This window comes from Furipterus horrens, unplaced genomic scaffold (assembly GCF_987537825.1).
Source record: "Furipterus horrens unplaced genomic scaffold, mFurHor1.1.pri manual_scaffold_6, whole genome shotgun sequence".
NCBI classification, from domain to species: domain Eukaryota; kingdom Metazoa; phylum Chordata; class Mammalia; order Chiroptera; family Furipteridae; genus Furipterus; species Furipterus horrens.
In genome coordinates this window covers 90,278,702-90,295,886 of record NW_028327176.1, presented here as the reverse complement: position 1 = coordinate 90,295,886, position 17,185 = coordinate 90,278,702, and the positions used below count along the sequence as shown (strand labels likewise).

The 17,185-nt window shown below is 39.1% G+C and overlaps 1 protein-coding gene across 1 annotated transcript; it reads right to left on the bottom strand.

The window, feature by feature from the left end:
• Positions 1 to 4,346: 4,346 nt before the first annotated feature.
• SRSF3 (serine and arginine rich splicing factor 3) lies at positions 4,347 to 11,244 on the bottom strand. The gene is made up of 6 exons (XM_090282307.1): positions 11,120 to 11,244; positions 9,139 to 9,346; positions 8,023 to 8,157; positions 5,804 to 5,842; positions 5,483 to 5,569; positions 4,347 to 5,316 (listed from the first exon to the last, which is right to left on the bottom strand). The coding sequence occupies exons 2-6, from the start codon at positions 9,342 to 9,344 to the stop codon at positions 5,289 to 5,291; spliced, it is 495 nt and encodes a 164-aa protein (XP_090138433.1). The 5' UTR covers positions 9,345 to 9,346; positions 11,120 to 11,244; the 3' UTR covers positions 4,347 to 5,288.
• Between the last annotated feature and the right edge of the window lie 5,941 nt (positions 11,245 to 17,185).

Below are 17,185 nucleotides of genomic sequence, written 5' to 3'. Positions count from 1 at the left end.
GAACCCAACTGTCATCAGTTCAGTTCCCAATCAGGGCACATGCCTGGGTTGCGGGCAGGCACTTCTCCCTACTTTCGACTCCAAAAATAAGTAAAATCTTAAAAAAAAAAAAAAAGAATGTGCCCTGAATCCTGACAATCACGTAAGGGCAATTAAACAGCATTACCCCTGAGCTGAGAAAGTGAAAATGTAGTGGAAAACAAGAGCTTTGGAGTCAAGGCTGGCCTGGGTTCTGAATGCACCATTTGTTTAGTAAGATGCATAACTAATGTGAGGAATTACCTGCCCTCCCTTTACATGATGCCTCTCAAGTGGTTGAAGAACATGGATGTGTGAGATACGCTCATCAGCTCTCCAACTGGGGACCTGGCTGCAACCCAGGTTATGTACCCTGACTGGATATCAAACCAGCAACCATTCAGTTTGCAGGCTGGTACTTAATACACTAAGCCACACCAGCCGGGGCTAGAAAATTTTTTTTTATCTCTTTCCTGACCCACTCAACTCTTCACTGAAGCTTCCAGCACCCCTCCCACCCTCTTAATGTTCTCACCCAAGGACATTTTTCCATTGCTTCCAGAGAGGAAGGAAGAGGAAGGGAGCAATATTGATGAGAAAGCACTGACTGGCTGCCTCCCATTTGTGCCCAGACTGACAATCAAACCCACAACCGTTCAGTTACAAGACACTGCGCCAACCAGCTGAGCCACACTGGCCACTAACGCCAAAGATTCAGTTTTTGGTTCTCTCCAATCAGTGTGCTCCTTTACTCCTTAATACTTACAGAGTAGGTAACTTCTACTCCCAACCCAGCTTCTGGAAGCCAATTTCATGTCAAATAGACTGCTATACGTACACTGCCAACTCAAGTCCTACCAGGAGAGCCAGTTCATTGTCTTGTCCCCATTCAACCCCAGACAGCTGGCACACACGAGCCAGCCACTTCATTAGCAGTCTAACACTCCCAACTTTCTTGGCCTTGCTGCCAGTACGGATTATCCCACACCTGCTTATTTGGCCGTATGGCTGGAAGTCAAATCATCAGGCTGGACCTACTTCAAGTTTTAGAATCCTACCAGCTTTACCTTAAAAACCCTAGTGTAGTTGCATACTCAATCGCTGCTGCCCTGTAAACTTCTACTTCATATTCTTTAAATAACAGCCTTCCTTTATCTGTGATCTCTGCCTTCACTACCCACCCCAATGCCATGGACTTTTCACCTGCTAAGTGGCTTTTCAAAGGGCCCCCAACTAAAGATTTGTACCCCATTCCCCACCAAGTGCCTGTGTGTCATGGACTGCCATGTAGGGAAAGTATGACCTTTAAAAACTATTGAATGACAAATCAACATTCCAATTTGTATTCACTTGTAAAGCACTATTGTTGAAACTCTACATGAATGGTTTTATCTAAAAATAAATTTCATCATAAATTATGATGGCAGAGACAGCTGAAATGGGTTAAAATAAAGCTATCAGCTGCCTAAGCTTAAAAGGATTAGAAATAGTTTCCTAAGGGAAATTTTCTTTCAAAAATCTTTAAACTTGAAAAATTTAATTTTTATACTTATCACTTCCACTTGCTTATCCAAATAACAAATAGTAACACCACCCTAAAGAAATAATAGCACTGAACAACTTTTTTCCTTGGCTCTGATTTGAAGTTGAGGGGCTTGACAACAAATAGCAAAATACTAAAAAGGACACGAACACACCCCAAATAAAATCTGAATTAAGTATATTCTAAAACAAAGGTGCCTATTCACAAGAATAAGACTTTAAAAACAGGGAAAGCCACCTAACAGGCTGTTTTTCTGGAGGGCTTAATTTTGTTCTGAAAATAAAGTAAAATATTCTCTCCGTCTCACAACCTCTCCAATGACCACAAGGAAGCGAAGTATCAATGTTTCCAGAGATTTTTCACTTCAAAACTAAATACATATACAGTAAAAACACTAAATAGATTCTAAGACCTTAGTAAAACACTTATACACTTTATTTTTGTCAAAACTAAAAAAAAACTAATGAGAAAAGTAATGTTTTATACACGTACTTCATGTAAGTCCGAGAAATCTTTTTAGTTATGCATCCAGATAAAGAATTTTCAATCTTTTCTCAGAATCTCACAAGTGTGTTGCAGTTTAATTCTTCTGAGATGTCTAATGGATCTTTAAATAGGATGGAGAATTTGTCCTATTAACTCATTATTTAACACTACCAGATTGTTTTGATAAAAATATACAACCCGTTTTTTCTTCAGCTATTTTAATTATAAAAATCTTTCATGCCTCCCCAATGGAAGTCCAGTACAAAAATATACAACTGGAGGACATCACCAACTAGATCTGACAACTAAATCATGCTCAGGATTCAGAAAAATAAAAGCACATGAAGACAAAGCATCAAGCCAGCAGTTCTTGTATAAGCAGGCATTTTATCACCTGGACGAGGTCTTCCAAATAACACAGGGCTTGAGACTGTGGAAAACTGAGACAATGAGCCTGGAATCAGGCTGTACAAATTTTGAAAAACTTCTATGATGAACACTACTTCTGATTTAAAAAAAAAAAAAAAAAAAAAAAAAAAAAACCTTATACTAAAATGAACCATGACTCTACAATAAAAGAAACCAGGATTTCCCATCCAGATATAGGGTATGTCTAACTAAAAGGGTGGAGATAACATCAATCAATCAATCTTTGTAAGGAACGGTAAAAAGTACATAAGAGTAGATAAATTATCTCATAAAATTAAAATTGCTCTTTACCTGTCTTCATTTTTCTTAAGACATGGAGCTCAGAAGTAACCCACAAGCCGAGAACCATATTACATGCTCCTGAAAGCATAAAAACCAACTACCGTAGTCCCTCTATATCACGGTTCACTTATCGCAGGATTTTTAAAAATACAGTATTTATTGCGGACTTTTCGCTATATCGTAGGATTTTGCAGTACTGTATACATGTGTTGTTAAAAGTTACGTAGGTTTAAGTGTAGAATAAATGTAAGGTTTCTACTTAGGCGGGGGGGGGGGGGGGGGGTCTAGAACGTAATACCCATGATAAGCGAGGGAATTCTGTATAGCCGTTTGGTTTCCTTAAATTATCACCAGTAGTGACCTCTAGTGAGCATCAGTAGTCATTACACCACAGGTCAGTTTTAGTGACTGCTTTCATCATCATTGAATTCAGAGGATGCATGATATTTATATGGGGACATTTATAGTAGCTTCAGAACTTTTAATATAGCCACATCTAAATGTACAATGTACATTTTTTGCAAGTCATAGATTTGTGCTGGAGCTTTTACTTAAAGTGATTGCAAATCTGGAATGCCCAACCCCTCAAACACAGTAAGTCCGAGGCCGACTTTATCCCAGCTTCCGCATTACCCACACTATACCCATAATTTATTATCCCTAATTAAGACCCTGGAAATTTTATATTGCCCCTGAAGTCCATATAAATGTCCATTTATAAGAGCAGTGTAATTACTGACATACCATTATTACCTCCATGACTTTTTAGCTATCTTGCCTTATTCCTAGCAGGAACAGTATTTTAGGTAATGAGATAATACCGAAAGACAAAAAAGCCCAAAGTCAGAGCTTCCATAAATCAACAGGTAATCAATTCTAAGTGTCTTCGGTAACAAGACTCATACTGAACTTCAATGATACCAATTCTCCCTTTTGACACCAATGACTCTCCTCCTTTGTTGATGTTTGCATGACACGTAAAGGACCAAAGGTAATCATTTGTTTAGGACCTACATCTTATAAAATATTCTTACAGATTCAACTCAATGCAATTACTTTTATCATACTGAAGTTCCAATAATCCAAAGCTATCATAAAATAGCACATTTAAGGAAACCAAGCCACAAGACTGTTGCATTATGATTTAATCTAATTGCACAAAATTTTGAAATTACAGCTCCTCTGGATTTCTAAGAGGAAGGTTATGCATGCCTCCATATTCAAGTCTGCACTGTTACATTTGAACCATATAGTGAGTTTTACATTGTAATGGATCAATTTAGAATTACCATGCAACACCTCAAATTATATAAAATGGAAGCGATTTTTAAAGCTTTGTGGAAAGCTCTCATGCTAATGCTAAAAGCCTTTTTACGGACAACTTTGGGTTATAATGTACTAGGTTGCTAAACTTGAAAATGTTCGTCACTGAGTGTCACTGATTTGAACTGGCTTTTACTAAAAAGTGGTAAGAACTATCACTTAGGTGACAACCGAAAATTCCCTTCACGTCAAAAGCCTCAATTTTGTTTCTTATATGTGGAACCAACTACTTTTCATGGGACAAGAACTATGGTAATAGTGGGTCTGACTATTAACACAGTTATGCTATTATTTTATTAATTCAAAAGCACTTTACAAGAAAATATAAGTATGGCTTCCAATAGGAATGTTACACCTGAACTTGATACCAAGCTCACAGATTTTAGTTTTGCAAGGAAAAACAAGCTTTCATGTTAAACAACAATTTGTAACCAAAACTTTAATCCCAAGGATTCTCACAAAACATATTACAAATGACAGCATGAAAAAAAACTTCTGCACAGTAACTCAAAGTTCAGCTCTACAATGTACCCTTAAACTGGCAGGACACTGGTGTTTTGAAGTCTCAAATTTCCAAATGAATGTTACAAAGAGCTATGTATTCATATACAGCAATCACATAATCAATTTATGACCTAAAGCAAAGAAAGGTAAACTTTTCTTGAAACTTCTTAGATGCTACACTAACTGGACAACCTTTGCCCAGTATAAAGACTAGTTGAAATTTTTTAAACCTCTTATCTAGTTTAAGAGTGCAGCTTTTAATTTTTACCTGGTCTGTGATCACAGCAGCATTTAAAGGCTGCCTGTTCAACTACAGCTGCATATTATATCCCAGCTATGGAAGTCTTAAGTTCAGTTTTTGCCAGTTTAGTTTCCATAATACTAAAATCACACTTTAGCTGGGAGGGGTTAAGAGGTTTATCATCAGTCTATGCAAGACTCAAGTTCAAAGGAAAACAAATTTTGCTTAAGGGAACATTGTAAAGTAACAATTCTTGTTATTACATGCCTCATATGATCCATTTTCAAACCATAGAGAATTACATCTTTATGTAACTGTTCCAAGACAAACAAAAGTGAACAGCTAAAACATCTTAAAAATGCACCAAGCTTATGAAGTCTCAAACAAAACTTGAATTTTCTGTACATACTCCTGTCAAATGAAATTATATCCTGTACACCACTCCTCTTGCAAACTGGTCTTCTATTTCCTTTCATTTGACCTAGATCGGCTAAAAAAAAAAAAAGAGAAACAGAAAAACAAGTTCCATCTGTAACTTGGTGACAGAGACAAAACATCAAAACATTTTTATGGTAGAATAGGCTTAAGACCTATTCCTGTTTTTAGTACGTTATGTATGCAAGGTTTTAAATGGCTCAAGTCATTTAAAATCTTACCTACGAGACCTAGAGAAAGATCGGGACGGCTTGTGATTTCTCTCCCGAGACAGTGATCTCTCTCTTCTCCTATCTCTAGAAAGGGACCTAAAAACAGAGGCAAGAAAAATAAGACCACTAAAGATTACACACAAATATTTCTAGTAAGTCTTTGAAAACTGAGAGCTAATTCATTCTTACAACTTAATACTGGTTCTACGTACCACACTTCACTCATTACTTATGCAAAGATCTATTGCTATTAATCAAGTTATTTGGAAAACAGCTTAGCAGTAACAGCAACACTGCCATTTCTGAGAACATGGCCCAAAAGTCATTTACCTGCTACGGCTGCGTGAGAAGCTTCTCCGTCTTGGAGATCTAAAAGCAGAAACAGGAAAGTTAGGCTAATTGTCAATTAGTATTTATGGTGTGAGGCATTTCCCAACTTTTCAATCTCACTGTTGGGCCCAGTGAATGTGCCGGAAGAACTGGCACCCATCGTCCAAAAATTTAAAAATAAAAAGGGGGTGGGGAGAAGAAAAGAAAATAAAGGCACAGAAGGATTAAGGAACCAAAAGCTCAAGTGAAAAGCAGGTATTCCAACCATGGACTCACTTTTAACAAAGAATGCTTCACAGCAGATCTGTCCAATGCAAAACTTCATGTCAAACTAACTTCAGTACCCAAAACACCACACCAAAATGTAGTCCCACAAGTAGTTCCAAAAACAGTACCATAAACCAGTATTTGGAACCCATGCAAACCTACAAGTCCATGACAAGACTCAGGTACCAGGTGGATAGTGTCATTTTGTGAAAACGCGGTAGGTGTAAATATTGATGCCATTAAGTGCTACATTAGAACTGCATTTGTGATCGTCACATTTAAGAGTGTGTTTAGACTTATCAAAATTACCTCAGTTGGCCCGCTTTTACCCCCAAAATTTTAAAATTTGAAAACTGTTAGTAAAACCATTTAAAGGTGATAGGAGTCAACAAAATTTTGCTAGAAAGGAAAGCTAAGTCTGTTAGTTATTAAAATTTTTAGTTTGGCATCTCACACATGCAAATGAGTTTCATTTGAAGGTCCAAGTTACATTATGAGTTCCCTATCACCCTTAAAAGTTTTATTCAAGCAATATATATGTACATTACCATTCAATTATGCACAGCCAGCCTTTGATCCAGAAAAAAGAATTACTTTAAGCCGCTTACTCCTTATTTTAACCAGCAGTAAACTGTATTAAGCAGGAAAAACTTACTAGTTTTGGGTTTCAACAAGCTAGAAATGGTGAGGTGAGGCTGCCGGACTGACGGCCAGGAAGAATTTGCTGAAAAGGTTTTGCCAGATGTTGCGTTGGATTTAGTTGGTTGGCGAAGGGGGTGTTGTGGATTTTTCCTGCTTTTTTGTTAGCCGAAGGCTGCTGCTGTAGTTGTTGTGAAGACATTTGGTAAATAAACAGCTGAGCTGATTGGCCAGGAATGTGTGGGCGGTCGAGGTGGCTGCTGCCGATTTGGTTAAGGTTGGAGAGAAGGCTGAGAGAAAACAGCATGCTCGGGAACCAAAGGGCGGTGCAACCTGACGACTGGCCATGCCTGGGTCATGTGAAACGACACCAGCCAAGCTGAATGGGGCGCGCTGGTCACATGACGCTGAAAGGGCTAGTTGACTGGCTAATGCAGACTCAGAGGGTGGTGAGAAGAGACATGATGGTGACTCTGTAACGGGGTTCATTTTTATTAATAGATGGACCAAAAAGCACAAAAAAAAAAAAAAAAAAAATGAAAAACAAGCCATCAGTACAACCATCTATTAGCTAACAAATACTCTTTATTATGATGGGCAACAGCGTGTTGTTTTTCAAAATAGCAAAAGGGGCAAGATTTTGAACTCCTATCTCCTAGAAGGACTTCACTCACCTGTAAGAGGTAAATTCAGTCCTACAGAAACTATTTTGGAGCTTTGAGGAGATGTGGAGTTAGCATCCAGACAACACTGCCTGGGCCAAGAATGATGCCATTTTCAATCATAAAAAAAAACTGATTCTTCTTCTATGTGGGTTTGAAGAATAGATGACTGGGTTTACTTTTTTAGCCCCCTTTATTGGTCAGTGACTTAAGTTAGTTTCAGAAAGATTTCTATTTTACCAGTTGTAACATTAAAACAGCTGCCTGACTGGTAAATATTACAATCGTGCTAATAGTAGAAAACACATTTTTGTGAAGAGCTAGAGTTGAATGTAATGTTTGTCATTATGGAGTCAAGAAATGGAAAAAGGCCTAAATTGAAGTATAAGGGAAGACTTGGAAAGATGCAACTAGAAGATGAACTAGAAGACAGATCCAAGACAGAAGTTACTGACTACCAACATGAACCTAAAGACAAAAGCCAACACTCAGCACAACTCACATACCCCAAACTACACCCAGCAAATGTTTCATAAAAACCTCCGATTCCTTCACGGTAAGTTTAAAACCCACCAACAAACTTTGAGAAATACCTGCTCCTATTAGCTACTCCATTACACCAAACCTCTGAACACGTTCTCTCTCAAGTACCTGCGACGAGGTGGAGGACTCCTTCTCCGATAATCATCTCGAGGGCGACGACCCCAAGAGGGAGGTGGGCCACGATTCCGACTTCTCTTTTCACCATTAGACAGTTCCACTCTTACTCGGCAGCCACACAGCGTTCTAGGGAGGAAGAAAAATTAAATTTAAAGCGGCCAAAATAAGAGATGTGTATTAAAAATAAAGCAAAAAACACTTCTAGTTAGCTTCTTAGCAAAGACTACTTTGATCTCACCCTATACTTGCTGGTCTCCCCACCCGACCCCTGACCATGTAAACAGCAATAAATAGGACAAAAGACTTTTGGCCATTTTACATCACCCCTCCCCCTCAATCATCGTGAAACAAAATTGCAACAAACACTGGGTTTAGATATGCCACATATTTGGACAGTTATTGGGAAGAGGTGGAACCCTGAAAATGGTTCTGCAATCTACTTGGATAAAGCTTTTTTATAAAGCCAACCCTCAAGACCATTTAAGAATCTTATGGGTTAAGAGTCTTCCTTTATTTCATGAGATCCAACGGTTTCACATGCCAAGTAAAAGAGAAAAGGCAATACCTGTTCACTATTAAAACTCAGGTATTACCAGTCAGCTAATATGATACTAATTAATCACTAAGGGAAATTGCTACACACTCTACACTTCCTAAAAGTACTTCAAACATGTAAAAGATAATGGTGCAATAAGCCCCCATGTCACCTTCATCCACCTACAATTATCAGTTCATGACTATTAATTACTTAAAATGATTCCACGGTTTAAAAAAAAAGAAGAATTCAAAGGTGACAACAGTTTACTAGAGAATTTAGATTAAAATGTTTTAACCATTTTTTGGATGCAGCTCTCCACCCACCAAGAATGACCATTAAACGTCTTTATTATTTTCTTCAGTGGCCAACTGAATAAAAAGAAACTTCCTACAAAGCTCTACTAAAACTGTTCAGTCCACCTTTTGATTGCAAAAAAGGTTTATGTAAATCTCCAGTAACATCAATTTCAGATTCTCAGAAGCCACTCAGAACCACATATCCTGGAGATTTTAAATCGCAGAAACTCAAGCAACATATTTACTGTCAGTATTAATCAATGATTAGATTACCTCCCATCTAGCTCTCGGACAGCATCAGCTGCATCTCGAGGATCTTCAAATTCAACAAAAGCAAAGCCGGGAGGGTTTCTGGCAACCCACACACTTCGGAGTGGTCCATAATAGCCAAAAGCTCGTTCCAATTCAGTCTTGTTACCGTTGTTCCCAAGATTACCTACATAAACCTTACAATCCAATGGACAGGAATCACGATGCATTTCTGTTTAAAAAAAAACAATTAAAGATTTTACCAATAATCCACACAATATAAAAGAGCCTTAGGAACCACTACCAAAATACTAAAAGCCAAGCAAGTAGAATTACCACCCCCGAAACACCGATTTCTCCCTAATTGTTACTGATAACCGTCAGGAAGCCAGCACAAGTTGCTTGAGGAAAAAAAGCCTCCTTGAAATCAAGGTGAGGGGAAAAATAAATAACACTGGAGGAAGATTTACTACAGTGTTAACACTGAGTTAGGGACTTTACCTGTTATTTCAATTAATCTCAAAAATAAAGCACTTCAACAAGGAGGATAACCTGCTCAAAAACCAATCCTGAGGCTCAAAAACCAAATGAAACAATGCTGGAGACAGCAGGTTAAGGCTAAACCACTTAGAAAAGTGATGAAAATATGCCTTATAAGCCAAAACTTAATCAGCTTCATTCCTCAAGCAGCAAGACAGTGTGTTAGGTTTTTAAATTCTTTTAATAGTTTCAGGTCAATTTTATTTTTGAGAATACTTTAAATACAATAAATTATGCTACAAAAGAGGTGCATGGAAAAAATACCTAATGTTTAAGTACATATGGAACTAATTAAATTTATTGCAAGAACAAAGCCCAATATATCAATTTTATAAATGAGTAGAAAGCAATGTCCTAAAACATTTCTAGTTGTACTTTTTTCATCACAACCAAATATGAATGGTTTGTAAAAAGCATGCAACCTGAAGTCAGTTTTCTCAGGTTTTTAAGTTCTTAACACCAAAATGGTATTAGCCCAAATGTCCATCAACGGATAAACAAAATGTACCATCCATACAATGGAATATTACTCAGGAAAAGTACTGATGAATTACTACAAAGGTAGACGAATCATACAGTTATAGAAACCAGACACTAAAGTGCCTGGTTATTAAATCTATTATTAAATGTCCAAAACGGGTAAATCCAGAGACAGATTAGTGGTTATATTTGTTATTCAGGAATTAACTACACCTCAAGGGCTTGTATTTAATTACTTAAAAGTCGCTAGGCAATGATCCCAATCGCCTTGCAGGCTAGTTTCAATCACAAGAGTGGCCTCTTCAATAACTGAGCTCAAGGGCTTATTCAGAAACACCACGTTCTTCTCACTTTGGGCTTATCCAGTAAAAAAAGAAAAACCACTCCAGATACAGCCTATTTGCGTGACCCCACCCTGGGCCGCGAAGTTGAGACCAAAGCCCTCGCCTCAGGTCTGCGGGTTAAAGGGAAGCAGCTACTAGAACAATGCTGCCCACAGAAGACTGGTTTAAAGGAAAAAAACTGGGTTCAAGAGGAATAAAATCAAATCAAATTAGAACATGAAAATAAAAGTGAGTACAGAAAACGCTTATATGTATCAACAAGTCTAGTCTTGGGTAGTGATTTGAGGAAATGCCAGTGGCTTAAGAAAACGTGGGGCCAAAAATAAAAAAAGGGCGCCATAAATTGAAAGACCGCGCGGCATGGAGTACAGTACGGTTACCAACCCCCCACCCCCGCCTCAACTCTCGTGTAGTCCCAAACTCCGGTTCAACCCCCAGTAAAGGATTATAGATACCTCAACTTTAAGGCCAAAATACGGCCTCGGGTGGGCATGAAGCCACCGCCACCGCCCCGTGCTCAACATCACAAAATGGCGGCGGCGTCCCTTTGTCTCAATCCGGCGCCGCCATTGGGCCTGGCCCCACCTCAGCCCTGTTAAGTTTCTTTTCTCCCTTCCCTCCTTTGGATGCTGTTTTCTTACCGAGATCTTCAGCTAGAAACGCGGCGGCTTAAATCCACACACCTTCGGACAGCTCTTCCGCTCCCCTCCGCCCGGCTCCAAAAGCTCCTATCTCCTGTCCGGCGTCCACGAAATGGCGGACCACCGCCTTCTCCTTGCTTTTATTTATACGGCACGTTGGAATCACATGATCGGACGGGGTCGCCCAATGAGAGGCCGAGGAGGCCGTGACATCGTGACTCAAACGCGCGCCTGGATTGTGGAGAGGTGCGCAGTCGCGGTCTCGTGGCCCCAGAGCTGAGGGTTGCTCCGGTGTTGTTTCCCGCTTTTCGATCTCCAGTTTAGTCTCCTCTGCCTCATCTCCGAATAGGCTGGAGTTATTAACACTACTGCCATCACCCCCCCCCCAAAGTTCCTAATAAGATTTATGTATTAGATGAATTCATTACTTGTTTCTCGTCAGCGGTATGGCTGGAACTAAGACTATCGCGTTTACAGACATGCTTCAGAGTTGCTCCCAAGGTCACTGAGCTGTGTGACCGAGCTGCCACCGGATTGTGCCCGCCAAGTCCTACACTTATGGAAAAGCCCGATCCTGGGAAGTCTGCTCGACTCTGGCTGGTTTCCCGCCTCTCGCCCAAACTGCGGGATTTGGCAGAAACGGGTGGCGTCATCAGCCTGGACTCTAAAAATGTTTAATAGAAACTCCAAGGCAAATGATCCTGGTCAGCCATCTGGAAACGGTCACCTTTAGCGAATAACAATAAAATGAAGTCCCTGAAGAAGATTGAATTTAAATTCCGAGCCCCTAAACAAATGCCCGAAAGGCACTTCTGGTCTTCCTCCTGGAAAGGGGGCTAAGGGTGGGGTCCGCGCGCCACTCACGCCTTCCTGTTTTCCACTTCCCCTAGGAAGACAGAGCCGCGGGGATGACTAACTATCGGGAGAGAAATACCGCGACTGAGTTACAAAAATCACCAGATCTCCCTCTCCCGAACAGTGAGCTCAGCTAGGAAGTGATGCCCTCAAACTTTCTCCTCTGCCCCCTTGCAATGGAGTCTAACTTACAAATTGCTAAAATATTTAAATCTGCTTTCAAGGGGGAAAAAAGGCAAAAAAAAACCCTGTAATTTCAGTCATTAGCTGACAAGTATGTCAATTATTTTTCTTATCTCTCCCAGATGTTTTCGTTTGAAGCCCGATCTCTTACTGTAGCTCTAAAAGTTTTTTACGGTGTGGGGGGAAAACATGAAGATTTGATCACGTTTAGCCTTCGTTTTCTCACTTGTAAAATGGGGATTTCATATAGCAGAGGAAGAGGGGGATGGGAACTCCAGCTGCTGAGCTAGGCCCTGTGCGACCTTACCTGGGGTGTGTGTGGAAGGGGAAGGGGGTGTCTGGCAAACCCTCTCTCTCTCTCTCTTTCACTTTTTCTTTCTTTCATTCTCTAAATGTTTTTCTCTTCTGGTTCACCTAAGTTTGTCTTCACTTGCTTTCCTCCTCTATGTAAGTTTTTCTCTTCTTTATAATTTTTTCTTCTGCCAAAGCAAGGAAGTCCTGGATTTGGACGGCAGCCCCACCACCAGTTACTGCTCAAGTATCTTGAAAAGAATCCCTTCCCCTGTCTCAGGATTAGTGTCCTCTCTGTAAAACGGGATAATAATGCCAGCCTTGCAGGGTTGTCAGATGCTGGCGCCTCCCACAAGAACTTCAGCTTTTGTCTGTTATGGCTCCTGCTGCATCCCCAGGGCCTGGGAACAAAGCTGGCACACAGCACAGGCCATCACTGTGTATTTGTTTAATTATTTAATTAATCAAAAGAAATACGTGTGTAAATCACCTGGCACAATCTTTGCTCAGAAAGTACTGACTCTTTTTAAATGTTCCTTTCCTATATCAGTATCCCATCCTTTCTCACCATTCTTCCTGCTTTGCTTTTTGTGTAACGCTAGCGTAGCTTTCATCTTTCAATGGAGCTCCCTTAATTCCTCCAACTATATCTGAATAACATTTTGAACCTTCTCTGGCTATCCACAAACAATTGCTATCTTCTGGGAACTGCAGCCAAATGAATTATCCATTTAAACTCTGGAATATTTTAATGTTCCTGATATTTTAAAATTATATTTTATTGTTTATGCTATTACAGTTATCCCAGTTTTTCCCTCTTTGTCCCCCTCTACCCAGCCCCCCGCCAGGGCCTCCATTCCTTTGATTTTATTTGACCACCAGCAATGCTTGTCTAGACCCTAGAACCACATGAAGCTTCAAGAGGACCTATCAGAATTTCTTGGTAGTGCCGAGGAATGGAATCATATGTTGTAGTGAACATCTCTTGATTTTCTTGGGAGAACTACCCTTCTCACAAGCAGACCATGTTATGGATTTAGGTGTGGTTGGGCCAACACCCACTTTTTCATGGGTAGGGACACGACTATGCCTGGTTAATTAAATCATTCCAGTTCCTAGCCCCCACTTCCACCCCCATTAAAAATGATGACTCATCCAATCAGAGAAGAGGTCTGCTCATTTCCTCTGACTAGTGGGTCCTGAGCCACAGCCGTCCAGTTTCCAGAGGGGAAGAAGCAGCCTGTGGTAGACCCAACCTAAAGGCAGGGAGAACTGAGAGATTGGGCATAAGGAGCCCTTGACCTGTCCTTGAAGAAGCCCTGAGCCCAGTTTCACTTTTGGAATTCCCAGTTATTTGAACATACAAGTTCCTACCCCTTCCCCCAACTTGCCTAAGCCACTTTGAGTTGATTTTTTTTCCTTTCAAGTGCACACAGAAAGACTCCAAATATAGAAATTACTCTGACACTCACTTCTCACTGGCTCAAGTTAAGAACCACGGCATTAACTTATCTTCCAATTCTAAAAAATTCACCCATTACCAATAAACTAAGTCCATTTTTAGTTTAAGAAAAAAGTTACTGATGGCCAGACATAATGCCTATATATAATAATTAATACTTGAAATACCGTGGTTGCCTTCAAGGAAAATCTAATTAAGAGTATAGAACATAACAGTAGTTCATTTACTACTTGGCTCAATGTCCTGGCAGGAAGCAGATAGCGCAGTCAACAAAGGGTTATTACAGAGGTGTGGGCAGCATTAGGGAAACCAACCCACAAGGGTAGGCAGGACTCCCAGAGGCAGCTCTTAGTCCCAAATGGGCAAGAATGAGCAGGGCTACCAGAACTAGGGAAAGGCCGTAGCTATGAAGAGAAACTGTGGCAGCCAGTTGTAGGTTGTTATTTGTTTGTTTGTTTGTTTGGAAGGAAGGATCAGAGGTGTAAGAACTGGATTATTCTCTCTTCCCATAGCCCCATTGTTTATTGGTACCTTCTATAGTCCAAAGCCATCTGGAAACATGAAGGCAAGAGGTGGGTGATGAAAGCCTAGAAGTCAGTCTCTTAGGGCACAGAGCAGAGGAGACTGGAAAACTAATCTAGGACCATGCTGTTTAATCCAGAAGCCATTAGGCACATATGGCTATTTGAGTCCGAAATGAGATGTGCTGTATTGGGTTGGCAAAAGTTTGTTTGTTTTCCATAAAATGGTTCTAGTTTCACTTAGTTGTCTTTAACGTCACTCAAAACAATTTTGTTAGGTTGTATTGTGACAGCTGTCATATCAGCGTGCATTAAAAAAAAAACATACAAATTAGTGAATTTTTGTGAAGCCTTTTTAATATTGAAAATGAAACAAAATATACAACATTTTTGGAATATTATGCTTTATTATTTCAAGAAAGGTAAAAGCACAACTGAAATGCAAAAAAGGATTTGTTCAGTGTATGGAGAAGGTGCTGTGATTGATTGAACGTGTCAAAAGTGGTTTTGGAAGTTTCATGCTAGAGATTTCTTGCTGGACAATGCTCCACAGTCAGGTTGATCAGTTGAAGTTGATAGCATCAAATTGAGACATTAATTGAGAACAATCAACGTTACACCACATGGGAGGGCCAACGTATTCAAAATACCCAAATCAATAAAGTAATTGGTGAAAATGAAAAATGTGTCTTTTATTTTATGGAAAAAAACATGAACTTTTTGGCCACCACAATAAATGTAAAACACATGCTGGATTTCAAACAGTATTAAAAAAAGAAAAGAATGTAAAATATCTCATTACAAATTTTTATATTGATTACATGTTGATATGATAATATTTTTGATGTGTTAGGTTAAAAAAACTATATTATTAAAATTAACTTCACCTATTTCTTTATATGTTTTTTAACTGTGGCTTATTAGAACACTTAAAATTATGTGTGGCTCACATTATATTTCTATTGGGTAGTGTTGATCTACCAGGAAAAATGGAAAATAACCACACACAATCACAACAAATAATCATTTAAAAACTCATTTAACTGTACACTTTAACTTATATGTAGAATCTAAAAAACAAACAAACAAAAAGAGTGAACAAATAAAACAGACTCATAGAAACAGAGATGATTACCAGAAGGGTGGGGTTGGTGTTGCCATGGGGGGGATAGGTGAAAAAGGTGAAGAGGAATATAGTCAATGATAGGCTAAATTTGCATGGTGATAGATAATTACTAAATTTTATGGGGTGATCACATTGTAAGGTATAAATATGTTGAATCACTATATTATATACTTGATACTAATATAACTAATATAATATTGTATACAAACCATTCTTAAATAAAATTTTTAAAAATCAGCAACATTTTTATAAAATAAATTCTCAGAAGGAATAAATAAATAAAAGCTCATTTTAGTTCCAAATCCTGGACTACTATGTGAACAGTGTTCCTGCCAATTCCATAGTTTTAAGCTTAAATAAATGTTTTTGACACTTTGAGATATCACCCTCCTATGTATTTTTATATGATTCCCTGAAAGAGTTTTTGGATTATATTACATAGTTAACAATCATTTATTCATTCAAGAAGTATTTATAGGTACCGTCTATTTTCCAAACACTGATGGATTTGGAGGAAAACGTAGTAAGCCAAAACAGAGCCTCTAGCTGCCAGTATGAGTCTAAGTTCCAAAAAAGAAGGAAATTAGAGAAAGAATCACACAAGTAGTTGTGACATTATTTTTGTGAAAAATGGTCTGGAGAGGAAAATGGTGCTTTAAGAACATATCATATCACCTAATACAGGAAACTAAAGAACACAAACAAAGGAACTAAATAGAACAAAGAGCAGAATAGCAGTCAATAGGGGGGAGGGGAGAGGGAAAGAAGGGGGATAAGTAAGGGAAGGGTTTAGTCAAAGAACCTGTATAAATGACTCATGGACATGGACAATGGGGAGGAATATGATTGTGGGAGAAGGGGTGCGTTGGGTCGGGGAGAGAAATGGGGGAAAATGGGACAACTGTAATTGAAAAACCAAAAAAAAAAAAAAAAGAACATATCATAGGAGAGATTGGCCTGATTATGTGAACCAAAGAAGGCTTGTGAAGATTCAGCAAAAGCAAACTTGTGAGAGTGAGATAATGTTCCTGGAAGAGGGTACAGAATGTATGAAGTTCTTGTAGTAAGTTAGAGGAATTAAAAAAAAAAAAATCCAGTGTGGCTGAGCACAGAAGTGAGGGAGACTTCAAATTTTATTAATACTATGTAAAATGTTCATTCTACACATGTATTTAGCCATGTATTAACAAGTACTTACCACGGACTTACTAAGTGCTTTCAATGAAACAGATGAGCCTTGACCGGTGTGGCTCGATGGACTGGGCATCATCCCGCAAATTGTAAGGTCTCTGGTTGGATTCTGAGGCAGGGCGCATGCCAGGGTTGAGGTTCTGGTCCACCATTGAGCACAAACGAGAGGCAACCGATCATTGCTTCTCTCCCTGTCTTTCTCCCATCCTTCCCCGCTCTCTAAAAATAAATAAATAAAATCTTAAAAAAAAAAAAAAAAAGCAATGATGAATTAGTCACATTGATTCAGACAATAAAAATTGGATATTTATTATATTTCTCTCTGGAAGGCTTAGAGAGCTGCTGACGGGTTGGGGGTCATCCTGCAAAGCGAAAAGCTCACTGGTTCAATTCCCTTTCAGGGCACATACCTGGGTTGCAAGTTTGGTCAGAGGTCG

What these genes read in the sequence shown, in the direction of transcription:
- SRSF3 (XM_090282307.1), bottom strand. Translation starts at nt 9,344, where the DNA reads ATGCATCGTGATTCCTGTCCATTGGATTGTAAGGTTTATGTAGGTAAT. An exon ending in GTCCGAGAGCTAGATGGGAG is followed by an intron (nt 8,158 to 9,138) that starts GTAATCTAATCA and finishes CTTCCTCCCTAG; the next exon opens with AACGCTGTGTGGCTGCCGAG. An exon ending in AGTCCTCCACCTCGTCGCAG is followed by an intron (nt 5,843 to 8,022) that starts GTACTTGAGAGA and finishes TTCTGCTTTTAG; the next exon opens with ATCTCCAAGACGGAGAAGCT.